A 15,706-nucleotide genomic window follows, 5' to 3' on the forward strand; every position below is an offset into this window, starting at 1 on the left:
CAAGAATGACAATTTCTTCACATGAAATGAAACTTCCAGATCCGAGCAGTCCAAATATTGCAGCTCGATTCAGTATATTCGACAATGTTATTTAGGTTGCTGTGAAAATGGTTGTGAATGATGGAGAAGATATATATATATATATATATAGAGAGAGAGAGAGAGAGAGAGAGAGAAATGTGTGAAGTGTTAAATGTGATATTTTTAAATGGTGAGGGTATTTTTGTCCAAAATAAGGGAAGGGGCACATTAGTGGGAGAATTTTTATGATGGCATGTTAAAATTTTAACTATATTATGATGCATATAGTATAAAAATTCCCTAAATAAAATAACATCTTCAATTTAGATTGTAGCACATGCCTTGAATGTGCCTACTCACCTAGTATATATATATATATATAAATATATATATATTTTTTGTCCCATACCAATTTTATGTTTTTAGTTATACCTAATTATTCTTTAAAGTATACTTTTGGTGTACTTCGGGTATAGTTTTTTAGTTAAGTATTGCTTAGTTAATTTTTTGTTTTTTAAAAAAAATATTTAAATTATATTTATTATTTTGTAATTTTTTGGGTATAGAAATTTAGTTAATGTATAGGTGTTCTAATATACTTATAGTGTTATTTTATTTAGATTAATTTAGATAAATTATTAGTGTACATTTAGTATATTTTGGGTTTATATATATAGGGTAACACTATAATAGTGATTATTTTTAACTAAAGTACTTTTAGTATTTTCATTGCATAGAATAATTACAACTCTATTTTTTTGTACATGACGGTGTACGATGTAGTTTTAGGGGACCTCACACAAATTTTCAAAAAAAATCGAATAATTTAGGATGTGGAAATTAGGATTCAAATAACTTATTGCACGCGTGCTTGTTTTGATATTTATACTCACGTGCAACAAGCTGTTTAAATCCTGATTTTAGCATCATAAATTATTCAAAAATTGTTAAAAATTTGTAAAAGGTTATCTGTAACTAGTGATGCACACGGGGCGGGGAATTGGCGTGGAGCCCCCCCCACCCCCCCGTCCCCATTTATATTTATAATCCCCGTCCCCGCCCCATCCCCACTTATTCCTCGTCGGGGACGGGGTGGGGAATCTCCACGGGGAACTCATTTATTTAAAAAATAAATTTTAAAATAAAAATTGTAAATTATATGTAAATTAAAATATTGCACAAAATTTATTATTTAAAATATTAAACACTATCCAAAATAAAATTTAAAATATTAAAAAAACTACTACTATACTACCAAAAACATGTAAAGAAAGATATAAAATATTATAAAAATTTAAACGGAGCCCCTTCGGGGCGGGGAGTGCTATCCTCGTCCCCGCCTCATTTAACATTCGGGGAATGAAAGTTATCTTCGTCCCTGCCCTCATTCCCCATTTAGACGGGGATTCCCCGCCCCATTAGGGGCGGGTTCCCGCGAGGCCCCGTCCCCATGGAGAAAATGTGCATCCCTATCTGTAACTAACATTATAGACCTCATGTAAAAAAAATAGTGCTGCAACTTATACATCAAACCAAAATACTGAAAGTATCAATAGTGATTAGAAACAACCACTGCCCAATAAATTTTTATATGTATATCTTTTAATTTAATTGAGTATGTCACGAACTATGCATATCTTTTAATCTATTTTTATTTTAGTTATGTCACGAACTATTTGTGGTAATTTGAAAGTCATGCATTTGGACTTGCTTTCCGCTAAATCTGATCAAATCCATTAGGCCAGTTTACATTGTTTTTTTTCTTTCTTATTTTTTAATATCGGCCAGTTTACTATGTTGTGTCCTGCATTGTCCAATTCAATAAAAAATAGATTCACAGATTTACCAAAGACTATTTTAAAGCACATTTTCCTTTCTGTGGCAAGCGGCGCTTTACAACCACCACTACACGAGTAAAACCCACCAACCTAATACAAATCTTTCATATTTTATGGTTTATAACCCAAAAATATACAATTGAATAAAAAAGCCATAGAATAAATCTTTGTATGATATGATTCTTTCGTTTTTCTTTTTTGAACATTAAGTAACTTTGTAAAATTAAACCAATTGAGGCCTCGGTATAAAAAATAAACATTTACGGGGAGATCATTAAGGTGGCGTTTGGTTGGAGGTACTGAAAACATTGAAATAGGAATAGGAATAGTAATAGAATGGAATAAAAAAGATAATGCGATTATGTTGTTTGATTAGAATAATGGAATCAATGATTGAATACTTATTCTTATGTTTGGTTGACTATGGAATTGAATGGAATAAATTTATTTTGGACAAAAATACCCAAAGTGCTTAAAATATGATTAATAAATTAAAATAAACATACTAAATATATATATAGATTTACCAACAATGACGTCACTTTTTTTTTCATATTCTTTTTTTACAAAATAATATTTAATAATCCTACTTTTTTTAAGCATAATAATTCAACTTTTGAACACTACAAAATATTAAAATTATCAATAAGAATTTATTTTTGTTAAGTATTTTTTTAATGTCAAATGCAATTTACTTTAATTATCACTAAACACTATTTTATATTTTTTAAAAATAAAACAATATAATAACATAAAAATATTAAACAAAACATTATAACATATTTATATTCTAATAATCAAAAGAGTTTTTGATTACTGAGATCAAACTTTGTCCATGCACATGAAATATCACTAGAAATAGTATAAGTATTCATGTCCAATTACTCAGATCTATGCTCAAAGACAATCTAGTTTGCAAAATTATGAGCATAAAACGTTACATCATATCCAAAATATTATAATTTGTATACTACTGAATGTCAAATGCAATATAAATTATCCTGCAAATTGTAGTAGAGCAAAGTGGACTAAACATGATCTCAGAGAGAGCCATCAAGAAGAAGTGTCACCCATTCATCCTTCTCATTATCTGGGACACTGAAAAAGTAAGAAACCAGAGCATTATCTTGCATAATCATGCGAGCTACCTTATGACGTTGAGCTGTGGTAAGTGTAGTGGTCATTTCTAACTCTTTCCCAAGTTGCATATGATTTTCATTCATGTCTTCACCAATAGCTTTACTCAAACAAATAGAAGCTTTTTCAATTTCTCTTGCGATAATACAAGCTGATTGTATCTTAAAGTTCTTCATGATTTATAGCTTTCCTTTTCTTCTTTGAAGACCCATCTGATTGAGTGTGAGATTGAGCACCTCTTGTTGCATCTGAAACAGACATAGATGGCACTTCATCCACATTGTTAGCATAGTTGAAGTCATCTTCTCCAAGAGTAGTGTTTTCTTCTTCAGTTTGAAGTTCTTCAACAACATCTGCTGCAGTCTCCGCATTTTTTCCAGTTGCACGATCATTGCCAAAAACCATACATAAGTCATCATACCAAGGGAATGACTTGATCTTGAAGGGGGCTGCTTCTTTGTGACTCTGCATTTATACAAAATAAAAAAATCAGATACAAATAAATAAACAAACCATCCTTGTTATGGATCCATCGACATCATAAGCAAATAATCCTTCTTATGGATCCATTAACATCATAAGCAAAATGGCAGACCAAATACTATTATTTGAGTACTTGCAAATATGCTTCCCACACTGACTTTTCTGCAGTAACAGTTTTTCTGTCGTTGTCCCACCCAAATCTGCTACAAAATGGTCCAGTCAACATTTCATGAACCACTTGAAAATGAGTCTTCAAAGTCTTCATTCTAGACTCAATGTGTGGCTTAGCTTGTATATCACATGCAGGCATCCGCTCCTTTAATTTCATCTCAAGAGCTCTAAGATGACCTAGCCTGAAATTTCCTTTAGCTTTAAACTTCCCTTCATTATTCAGTTCCATAAGTGATTCAATCAAGTGTTTGTCTTCATCTTCACTCCAAAATCTTTTATTTTGTCCTGGACCTCTTCCTTTTGAAGTCTCCATGCTGAAATAAGGTATCAAAATATTGTAAAACTAAAAACTAAAGCTGAAATATTGTAGTTGAATGAAAAAGAAACAAACAACCAGCAATAAAGAAATAAAAGTGAATGGATGTACACACCAATAACAAAAGATAAATTTTCCATTTCAAAGCAAGTGATATAAGTTTTTCGGGTGGTCAATTACACAAACAGTCAAATGAATTGGCATAGCCAAGTGAAACCACATTTGGAAACCTAGACAATCATTGTGCATTTAATCTAAGAAATAAAAAAAACTAGCTTGCTCTCCTATGTTTTCTCCATTCGTTATACATCTCAAGTGCTAAATGATTTCTAAATGTTGTCCACCCTTCAGAAGCTTCAATACTTCTTATGGATCCATCAGCATCCATGCTATCTTCTTCGTCTCCACTATCACTCTCATTCTCTGGATGCATATCAGTATTATCAGTAGGCATTTCTCTCCTAATAAAATTTTGAAGCAAACAACATGCTAAAATGATTCGGTTTTGAGTCTTTATTGGATAGAATGATGGACTCCTAAGAATTTCCCATCGATTCTTAATTGCACCAAAACATCTCTCAATGACATTCTTAGCAGATGAGTGCTTCATATTAAAAAACTCTTGTGGATTTCTGGGAGGATTCCCATCTTCCCATTGGTTGAGGTGATAGCGTTGGCCTCGATATGGAGCAAGAAATCCCTTACAATTAGTATATCCACCATCTATAAGGTAATAATGACCCAAAATAAAATAAAGATAAGGATTAAGTTGTCTCCTAAATGACTTACTTATCCAAAAAAAATGTATAATCTAAAAAACAAAGCATACCATTTGGAACACACAAACCATTTGTTCTACGTCTGGCATCACGTAAAACTCTACCATCTGCTGCAGAGCCTTCCCATCCAGGTAACACATATATGAATTGCATGTCTTGGGAGCATACACCTAAGACATTTGTAGCTATTTCACCTTTTCGTGTACGATATTTTGGTTTATCAGCCATAGGTACTCTCACTCTAATATGAGTTCCATCTAGTGCCCCTAAGCAATTCTACCACATAATAAACAAACTTTTTTTATTAGTATTTCAAACAAATAAAAATTTGTAGTGATTTTTAATTCAAGTAATATATAATATACCTTGAACCATTTCCACCTTTCATCTGTTGAGTTTTCAACAACCGGTTCAGGTCTTTTCAATAACGCTCCATGTAGTCGAATGATTGAATGTAACACATTGTGAAAAAACTTGCTAATAGTCTCACCAGATCTCATAAATCGAAATCTAATGACTCTATTTTTCACATGATGAGCAATTACATGTAAAAACATGGCCACTTGCTCATCTACTTGCAAGTATTTAGATGCTTTTAACCCACCCCTAGTTTCAAGCATTATGCATAAATTGCTAAATGCTTTCCTATTCATCCTAAGTTGATCAAAACAAATGACATCACTCTCATAAGCTATTTGATGCATGTTGACCTTGATTTTGGCCAACTGACACGGAGTCAAATTCGCTTGATGTGGACAAACACGGTGGAAAGAAAGTGATGATGAAATAATAAAGAAGACAAGAGTTTATAGTGGTTCGGCCCCAGAATCTGGTAATAACCTACGTCCACTTGAATTATTATTGATATAGGATTCAAAGGAGTGATCAAAGAACTAGGGTTCAATGAGTTTCAACAACCTCTGAAGAACAATACAATATATCAAATAGGATAACTCTAATCTCTAGTGATCCGAAAGCAAGAAAGAAGAAGAAGATCCTTTTCCCTTGAGCCCTCCTTCTCTATTTATAGGCTCAATGAGGATTTACATTAATTTGTTACATATATTATTTCCTAAATAATCGGATACTCAGGAAATCATGGGAGATAATTTCGGATACTATCATAACTGCATAAGATCTTTTCCACGTATATCATTCGTACGACCAGGCTGGTCGTATGAAGAGATCGAACGTCGTGACAGTAGATGTCTTCCTGGTCGATAGTTGAGCACGAATTCTGCCAGATGTTAGCCACATGTACTAAATGTTTGCCATGTCATCCATGCTTGTTTTTTGGATAACATTTGCCCCCCAAGTTTGTTTAGTGCGACCAGCAATAAAGAAACTTTAAGGAAGCAATCGTTCATATCCCCACGATGTCTGTCAGAATCCCCGTGCGTTTTTTAAAACTGTGACATAATTATGTCTAATCAAGCCCTTTCAGTTTTCAAGAAGCTAATTGATGGCTTATACACTTCCCCAAGTTTCGAGAATTAAAAATAATGATTGTTACTTTTTGGCCATACCTCGGTCCCCATAAATACATTCCTTTTCTTCTTTATGAAATTTTTTCTTGCCATCTTTGTCAAGAACTTCAAGAACCTTGCCTTCAGAGTACAGAGATTCGAAACCAGTCAGTCGCTTAGCCGAGGATCTCTCCGACTCGAACTTTTTCATTCTCTTCTGAATCTCCATCTTCGCCCAGGTAATCACTGTCTTTTTTTTTTTAGCTTTTCATTATACCATGCATGCCATTTCTTGGTTCTGTAATTTATGTGTTCTCGAATAGGGTTTTATGAGGATTTTTTCTTTTGCATAAACCTTCCATTGCTTGGTAAGAGGGCATCTTTATGCTTTGTGTAGGTTAGGACTTAGTTTGATAGTAAGGATCATAGGCTTAGGGCGTAAGATCGACGTAAAAATTCAATCTTTAAGCTAGGTGAAAAACTGGGTATTTTCCCGCCCTTTAGGAGTCGAAACAGTTCTTTTTCAGAAAATGGTTTTTTTCCTCTTTGATCTATTTTTCAAACCATTAACAACGAACTTAGCGTAGGAGTAGGATGCTGCTGGTTATTTAGACACGAGCAATGTTATCCCAATCTTCCACACTACTTCGCAAACTGTCTTATCTTCTCCATTGTTTGTTTGCAGTTCGTATGCAAGACCCTTGGGGGGGAGAAAGACCTATTGAAGACGACCTCTTGGCCCAACTCCTTGAAGACGAAGAGAACCCATCTACTTTGATACCAGAGATCCCCTTTTCTCGCCCTAGCTCAAACCGTCCTCCAGTCCCCAATCAAAGAATGGCCCGAACCAAAACAAAAGCTCGAAAAAGGAATAACCCTAACTCCTCAGGCCAGCCTTCTGCTGATGCCCCCTCAACCAGTGGTCGAGGCGAATTCGCTCCAGAGACCGATGTCCAAAGGCGTGCCCGCCCTCGCCATGTCGACCAGCCAGCCGTTGCATGGCACATCATCCCTCAAAGTACGGTGACACTGCGGATGATTGCCAATTATTTAAACAGATACAATTTGACGGGTGTGACCTTAGTCAAACCATCTATCGACCAGCGAGCCAATCTGCCAGGTGGGGCTTACAGCGCCTGGTCGAGATTCCATATTGAGGCAGGTGCCACCCTGCCTTTTCACTCGTTTTTTCAGGGGGTGGCCAATTACTTCGGAGTAGCCCCCTTTCAAATCACCCCGAACGGATATAGAATGTTGGTCGCACTCTATATCCTTTATAAGCTCAAGAAATGGCTAGTACCTTCCCCCCACGAGGTCAATTTTCTTTTTGACATTAAGTCCAACCCCAACCAAGATGGTACGGGGTTTTTTCACTTCTTCCATCAGGAATCCGGACGCACTTTTTTGTTCGACACCACCCATATCTCTAATGTAGGGAAGTATCACCACGAATACTTCCTCACTCCTGACCTTGCTGCGGACAACCTGGCTTTCACCCGAGGAGGTAAAAATTCTTACGCAAGTAGCTTCTTTACTTAGTGTCTTTCTGTCATAATTTCTTGACATCTATCATACTCCAGGCCCATGGTTACGTCCAACCCCTACTCCAGGGATGGAGTCAAGGGCAACACTCTTAGCCAGCATGCCAAATGTTGATAAGAGTGTAAAAAGCTTAGTCAACGAGGCCAACCTTAGGCTGGTCGGCCTTTGGGGCTCCCAATCTGCGACAAACGAACCCTCGGGGGGCGATGTTCAAGCCGACGTGGAACCCGAATAGGAACCCGAGCAGCAACCTCAGGTGCCTCCTCCGAGGCGGCCAACTGGGGTTACGATCAGGGAACCTGCCCCCCCCCCCCCCCCCCGAGAGGAGGAACCTTCAGACCCCAAGGGCAAGGGAAAACAAAAGGCTGTCAAACCTTCCAAACTTTCTGACGATTCGTCGGATGTAAACGGTACAATAATCTTGCTTTTAAATAATTTTCCAATTCCCTCTCATCTATTTGATGGGGACGGCAACTTTAGGAATGCTCCCTCTTTAAACTCAGATTTCTTCCAGGAACTAGGTAGTTCAGTAAATATTGCTACGACCAGTAGTTGTAGCTCGGGTACTTTACTTGTAATCCTTTTACTTTTATCTCTGTTCCCCCTATGACCATTTAATCTCACTGCTCGAGTTGTTTCCCTTTGTGCAGGTATGGACTCTGGAGACGTCTTCACTCATTACGAGGCTGTCGCTGCCTCTTCTGTTCCGAAGAAGGACAGCAAGAGGGCTCGAGGGGAAAGCAGCAAGACCCCCTCGAAGAAGGCTCGAACAGATGATGCTCCAGCCGCCGTCCCTTCCAAGGAGAACATGACACCTCCGCCCCCCACCGAGCAGTCGACCCCCACACCTGTGAATCCACAGCCCTCCTCTAAGGCCGCTGACAAGGAGACTTTGGACAACCTGCCCGAAGGTTCCCTGTCCAGCCTCGTGGTCGGGTCGGCCATGGAGAGGATATATAAGCTCTTGAAGCACAGACGCAGCCAGACCGCCATCAATGAAACTGCCTCAATGGAGGTCGACCAAATCATCAACAGAGGGTTGAATGAGATAGTCAGCGTAAGTCATCTTTTACTACTTCATCATTTATGCCTGGCTTCTTTTCTTTACTTTATCTCATTCTTTGTCTTCAGGGGCTGCTGTCTTTAACTGTTAGCTGGCGCTGTGCTAGGGCGTTGGTTTCTTGGGGACAGAACTTCGACTCCCGGCTTGCCCAGGCTAAGCAAGCACTTGAGGATGAGAACAACAAGCTGCTCGAGGAGAACAAGAAGTTGTCCAAGCTGAATGAACAACTGTGTGAGGACCAAGCCACTCTCACCAAGGAGCTTCAGGACAGCCAAGGGGACTTGAAGAAAGCCAACGGGGAGCGGCATAAATGGAGGGAAAGTTCTGTACTTATTACCCAAGAGTGTAAGCAGCTCAAACTCGATCTGACCGCCAGCAGGGATGAGGCGAAGAAGCTCGAAGAGCGGGTGCGGGAACTCGAGGGGCGAGTGCAGGAGGTTGAGGAGGAAGGGGCCATGAACTTGAAGAAGTATAAGGAGGCCACCCTCCTCTGCTTTTATGACTTCTAGAAGCACAACCGGGAGGCCAACTTCAACCATCTTTCCGAGCGGTTGAAGAGAACTTTGATGGCGCAGTGCGCCACCCGGTTGGAGGCAGAGGAGAAGGCTAAGGCTCCTGCTACTGATGCTAAAGCTGGTCCTCCTGCCGACCAGGGCAGTCCCCCTAATCCTCAGGACCCTCCTGCTCAGTAAAAAAATTTCTTTGTTTTTATGGCCCACGGGTCTGTTTGTAAAGACAATTTATTTTTATTGCTGCAAGGGCAACTTTTTTACTTATAACTGATCAATTGCATCCGAGCGATACTGCTCGCGGTGCAAAAGCTTTTTACTTTTAATAGAACAATTACATCCGACCAATACTGCTCGCGGTGTAAAAGATTGCTTTATTGATATTATAATGTTTCTTTTATTATAATATCTATTCGCATTACCGAACTTAGCATAGTACTTTGGTTTGATTTAACAAAACATAATTTTGAAAAATACTCTAAGTACCGTAGCATGCTTTCACTCATTTTGTTCATGTGTTTACATACCCTTTGGTATGTTTTGCTATCGATGTACCTTATGAGCCCCCCAAGTGATCGAGGAGCTTTAGGTCCTTGGTCACTTGCCTTGACCACGACCTGTGCGAACATTACTGCTCGAAAGTAAACATAACACTTATAATACAACAAAACAACACACGTAATGAACAAATACTTGTAAAAATAAATTTACAAAGGTTGGCAAGAATGACTGGCTGTGCATAGTCCCTTATAATCTCGTATTAAAAATGGATTAATCATGTCTTTACGAGTGATCTTGAAAAGATCTTACACTTATAAGCGATTAGCCATACAACGTGGCTAACCCTTTTTCGAAACTTGTAAAAAGTAAAAATTAATACAAGCCAGTCCTTTAAGAAGGACTGTTCACTGATAATACTTGCGCAGGTGTTCTCCATTCCAATAGCGTGGAACGAGATCTCCATTTAAGTGTGCAAGTTTGTAGGTGCCCGGATGAAGGACTTCTTCAATCTGGTAAGGTCCTTCCCAGTTTGGTCCGAGTACTCCAGCAGTGGGGTCGCGGGTATTTATGAAAACTCGTCATAGCACTAGGTCACCGACGTTGAATTTTCTTTCTTTCACCTTTGAGTTAAAATACCGGGCGACCTTTTGCTGGTACACAGCAACTCGGAGTTGGGCTCTTTCTCGTATTTCTTCAATTGAGTCTAGGGACTCCATCATTAGTTGGATATTCTGGTTCTGGTCGTATGTAATGCATCGATGTGAGAGGGGATCTAATTCGACAGGTAACATAGCTTCATATCCATATGCTAAGGAAAATGGGGTATGACCTGTCGCTGTTCGATAAGAAGTTCTAAATGACCAGAGGACTTCAGGCAGCTGTTCTGGCCATGCTCCTTTAGCGTCTTCAAGCCTTTTCTTCAGGGTGTCTTTAAGCATTTTATTCACTGCTTCGATCTGCCCGTTTGCTTGTGGATGCGCGACTGAAGAAAAGCTTTTAATAATCCCGTGCCTTTCACAGAAGTCTGTGAATAAGTCATTGTCAAATTGGGTTCCGTTGTCTGAGACAGTCTTTCGAGGCAAACCATATCGGTAAACAATGTTCTTGATGACAAAGTCAAGAACTTTCTTGGTCGTTATGGTAGCGAGTGGTTCAGCTTCGGCCCATTTGGTGAAGTAGTCGACTGCTACAACTGCGTACTTCACTCCCCCTTTTCCCGTTGGCAGGGACCCAATCAAGTCTATACCCCATACTGCAAAAGGCCAAGGACTCTGCATCCGTTTTAATTCATTTGGAGCTGCGCATGGGATTTTGGAAAATCTCTGACACTTATCGCACTTTCGTACAAACTCCATTGAATCTTCGTTCATAGTCGGCCAGAAATAGCCCTGCCTTAGAATCTTTTTCGCCAAACTTTGCCCCCCAACGTGATCCCCGCAGAAGCCTTCATGTACTTCCTTCATTAGCTCCTTAGCTTTCTCTGGTGTAATACATCTGAGCAGTGGCATGGAATATCCCCTTCGATACAGAACACCATCGACCATTATATACCTAGCAGCTTGCCTTTGAAGAGTTTTGGCCTTGTTTCTATCTGCTGGTAGTACACCATTTGTCAGATACTCTAAGTAAGGTGCCATCCATGTATCTTCCATTCGGATTTCCATACTGGTTTCATTTGCTCGTATGCTTGGCTCGCTCAATCTTTCCACTGGCACAATATTCAAAGTGTCAGCATCTTTTGCACTTGCGAGTTTGGCTAAGGCATCTGCGTTCAAATTCTGATCCCGGGGGATTTGCTGGAGGGTAAACTTCTTGAACTGGGCCAATAGATCTTTTGTTTTGTTCAAGTAGGCCATCATTTTCAGGCCTCGTGCTTGATATTCCCCTAGAACTTGATTCACTACCAGCTGTGAATCACTGTAAATATCCAGCACCCTTATACTCATGTCTTTTGCCATTCTTAATCCAGTGAGGAGTGCTTTGTATTCGGCTTCATTATTTGACGCGGTGAAGTCGAACCTAATGGCGTAATGAAATCGATGCCCTTCTGGCGTTATCAAGATTACTCCTGCTCCTGCGTGAGATTCGTTTAACGACCCATCTATGAATAACTTCCACGAAGGAGCTTCATCTTGAGGCTCAGGCGCACTAGGCTTTTCGCACTGCTCGCTGTCCGGGAGTTCGGTGAACTCTGCAATAAGATCAGCCAAGATTTGTCCTTTTACTGCTGCTCGCGGTGAATATGTAATATCGAACTGCCCAAGTTCGACAGCCCATTTCAATAAACGCCCAGCCGCCTCTGGTTTTTGGAGTACTTGTCGAAGGGGCTGGTCAGTTAAGATTGTAATGGGATGGGCTTGGAAGTAGGGATGTAGCTTCCTTGAGGCTAAGATTAAACAATACGCCAACCTCTCGATGGGAGGATACCTCAGCTCTGCTCCGACTAACCTCTTGCTTACATAGTAAACCGCTTTTTGTACGCCTTCTTCCTCTCGTACTAGTACCGCACTAGCAGCAACTTCAGTGATCGACAGGTAAATGAACAAAGTTTCTCCTTTGATAGGCTTTGACAAAATAGGAGGCTGTGCCATATGGGCTTTCAAGGCCTGAAAAGCTTGCTCACAGTCTTCTGTCCATTCAAACTTCTTGTTGCCCCTAAGTAGATTGAAGAAAGGGACGCATTTATTCGTTGATTTGGAAATAAATCTACTTAGGGCAGCAATTCTCCCAGTTAAACTTTGTACATCCTTGATCTTCTCTGGAGATTTCATGTCGATCAGGGCTTTTATCTTGTCGGGGTTGGCCTCGATTCCTCTTGAGTTGACAATAAACCCCAAGAACTTCCCTGATCCAACTCCGAAGGAACATTTAAGAGGATTTAGTTTCATCTGGTACTTGTTCAATACTTCGAAACACTCTTGTAAATCCTTTACATGTCCTTCTTCTTTTTTCGACTTTACCAGCATGTCGTCCACGTACACCTCCATGTTTAATCCGATTAATTCTTTAAACATGTGGTTAACCAATCGCTGGTAAGTCACACCTGCGTTTTTCAGTCCGAAGGGCATTACTTTATAACAGTATAATCCCGTATCGGTCCGAAAGCTGGTGTGATCCTCGTCAGGGGGATGCATGCTGATATGATTGTAGCCTGAGTATGCATCCATGAAAGAGAGGATCTCATGCCCTGCAGTAGCATCGACTAACTGGTCGATCCTTGGGAGTGGGAAGCAATCCTTCGGGCAGGCTTTATTAAGGTCTGTAAAATCCACACAGGTCCACCATTTTCCGTTAGGCTTGGGAATCAGTACTGGATTAGAGACCCACGATGGGTAAAACGCCACCCTGATGAACCCATTCTCCTTTAATCTTTCAACTTCTTCTTTTAAGGCTCTCGAGCGATCCTTATCGAGCATCCTTCTTTTCTGTTGCACGGGTGGAAAATTCTTGTCTATGTTCAGGACATGGCTGATAACTGCAGGATCTATCCCAGCCATGTCTTTGTGCGACCAGGGAAAGACTTCCTAGTTTTTCCGCAAAAACTCCACCAGTGCATGCTTCGTGGTTGGTTCTAAGTTTTTCCCGACCTTCATGACTTTGGTCGAGTCTTTTTTGTCAAGTTGGACCTCTTCCAGGTCCTCGACGAGTCCAACGTTTTCTTAAAAATCCCCAAAGCGAGGATCTAAATCTCTATCCTCACTTTGGGCAACACCCTATTTGGTGACTTCATCACCGGATTGGGCTTGTGTATCAATTGCCATCTGCAGCCTATCTGGGGGAGCGCTCTTTGACGTTCCCTTCTTCGCCTTCGTGACTGAGGCGTTGTAGCACTCCCTGGCCTCCCTCTGGTTTCCCAACACACGTCCTACCCCTGCGTCTGTCGGGAATTTCATGGCTAAGTGCCACATAGAGGTGACGGCCCGTAGATCAACCAGTATAAGCCTCCCAATGACGGGGTTGTACACTAAAGGACAATCGATTACTATGAAAGTAGCGAGTAATGTCCTGGTAGCAGGCGTTGTACCTGCTGTCACTAGTAGTCTGATTGACCCTGTGGGGGCGAGTCCCTCACCAGAGAAGTTGTAACGCCCTGGATAGCCAAGACCGTTACACTGTGTACTTATAAAGGTGCAAGACCCGCTAATCAAGTCATCAATCCAAAAATGTGTCACTAAACATGTAAGAGCTAGGGTTAAAAAGGTTTTGGTCTCAAAAGACTCATTTCATATATTTAAACTGTGGTAAACATGGGATCCCGTAAGAAAACAAAGTTAGAATAAGTTTACAGACTCCCAAAAATACATGATTAGTCACTAGCCATACTAAGGCAAAACAAACAGACTTCAGGTTTCACGTTCTTGCTTAGACCTCAACCGTGGCAGCCGAGCACCTGGCTATGTACATTCCGCTCGCTAGGCTCTCCAGTCAAGGCTAGTCTATTTTGCCCTTGACTTTACCTGCACCACGTAGCACCCGTGAGCCAAGGCCCAGCAAGAAAACATCTTATACAACACAGTCAATAATAACAGACAGTCAACTTATTAAGCATGTAATCCCCATCAGATAACTCACAACAGATATTCAGCACATACATTCAAATTCAAGATACAATCTATCACATATTACACTCATATCACGTAATATTCAGGGCCGACGACTTAGGCTGCACCCTCTGTTTAACCCACTGACTCCGGCCCGCTTAAACCGAGCTCAGTGCATAATAAGCTGTCCTCGGCTACCAGTGGCCGAGCCGCGCCCTGTGCGCTAGTGGAACCCTTGGCACCCTTAGGTCGTTGGTTCACTAAATGGCTTGCATGGCATAATACCATCTTTTCAAGCATTTACAATAGGGAGCCCTTAGTCCTGTCACATATATTCAACCAGGTGCAGTTTTCTTACCTTTAGTCTATACAGTTATTGATTACGAGCAATGCCCCTCAAGCACGATCCGTTCCCAAGCCTAAGCCTTTATCACCTAGTCACAACCAAAGTATAAGGTTTCATTAATACTCGAATATAGGTTTATAGTTATAAAACTAACTCCCGGGAATCCAAATTCCATCAAGCCCGATGGTAAAACCAATCCCGAGCACACTAGACCACTTTCCCGTACCTAAAACCCTCAAAGGCTAATGTGTGCAACCAAGGGCTGCGGCCCCTAAAGCCTAGCCGCGACCCTTCCCCAAAACAGAACCAACACCCATGCTGAACCACACACGCACTGCGGCCCTTGCCTTGGGCGCCACGGCACTCTCCCATGGCCGAGCCTTCTTAGCTCTTTTGCATGCTAGGGCCGCAACGCTCTAGAACAGAACCGCGGCCCTCCCTTTCGAACCCAGAATTTACACCATTTCTAAGCCTGAAACCTCACCTTAAACCATCCCAAAGCTCCCCAACTCCTAACCAATTAATCCCAACTCCTTTAGCATGATCTAAATAACATAATTCCACACAAAACACAGCCTAGCACACTCTAATCTTCTCTTTTCAATCTCTGAAACCCAAGAGCTATAAACACTCAAACCAGCCATTCAAACCCAATTTAAAACCTCTAAACCAGGAGTTGAAACTTACCTTTGTTGTTGAATCACTTCACCAAGCCATAGCCAAGCTAAGTTACCAATTTTCCTTCTTAATTCTGCCTTAGTCCCTGTTTTAGTTCTTGATTTACTCTTGAGCTAAACCTCCAAATCCTCACCACCAATCTCAGAAATTCCAGCTTGTTCCCCTTAGTTTTCTGTGTTCTTTTTCCTTCCCTTTGTTTTCCTTAAGCGTGAGAGAGAGCTGAGGTAAAGGCTCTTAGTCGGTTTGTGTTTTTCTTCTAAAAGCTTCCTTATGTCTAACTTACCTGTTAAGTTAATCCCGAGGCTCATGGTGCCG

General features: G+C 40.5%; 1 protein-coding gene across 1 annotated transcript; it reads right to left on the reverse strand.

Moving 5' to 3' along the window:
- Positions 1–2,899: 2,899 nt before the first annotated feature.
- On the reverse strand, positions 2,900–5,449 carry LOC133799880 (uncharacterized). The gene is made up of 6 exons (XM_062237867.1): positions 5,111–5,449; positions 4,796–5,021; positions 4,275–4,689; positions 3,613–3,964; positions 3,233–3,461; positions 2,900–3,147 (listed from the first exon to the last, which is right to left on the reverse strand). Exons 1-6 carry the CDS (start codon positions 5,447–5,449, stop codon positions 2,900–2,902), a joined length of 1,809 nt encoding a protein of 602 aa, XP_062093851.1.
- Between the last annotated feature and the right edge of the window lie 10,257 nt (positions 5,450–15,706).

The sequence above is a fragment of the Humulus lupulus genome, chromosome 9 (genome assembly GCF_963169125.1).
Source record: "Humulus lupulus chromosome 9, drHumLupu1.1, whole genome shotgun sequence".
Taxonomy (NCBI): Eukaryota; Viridiplantae; Streptophyta; class Magnoliopsida; order Rosales; family Cannabaceae; genus Humulus; species Humulus lupulus.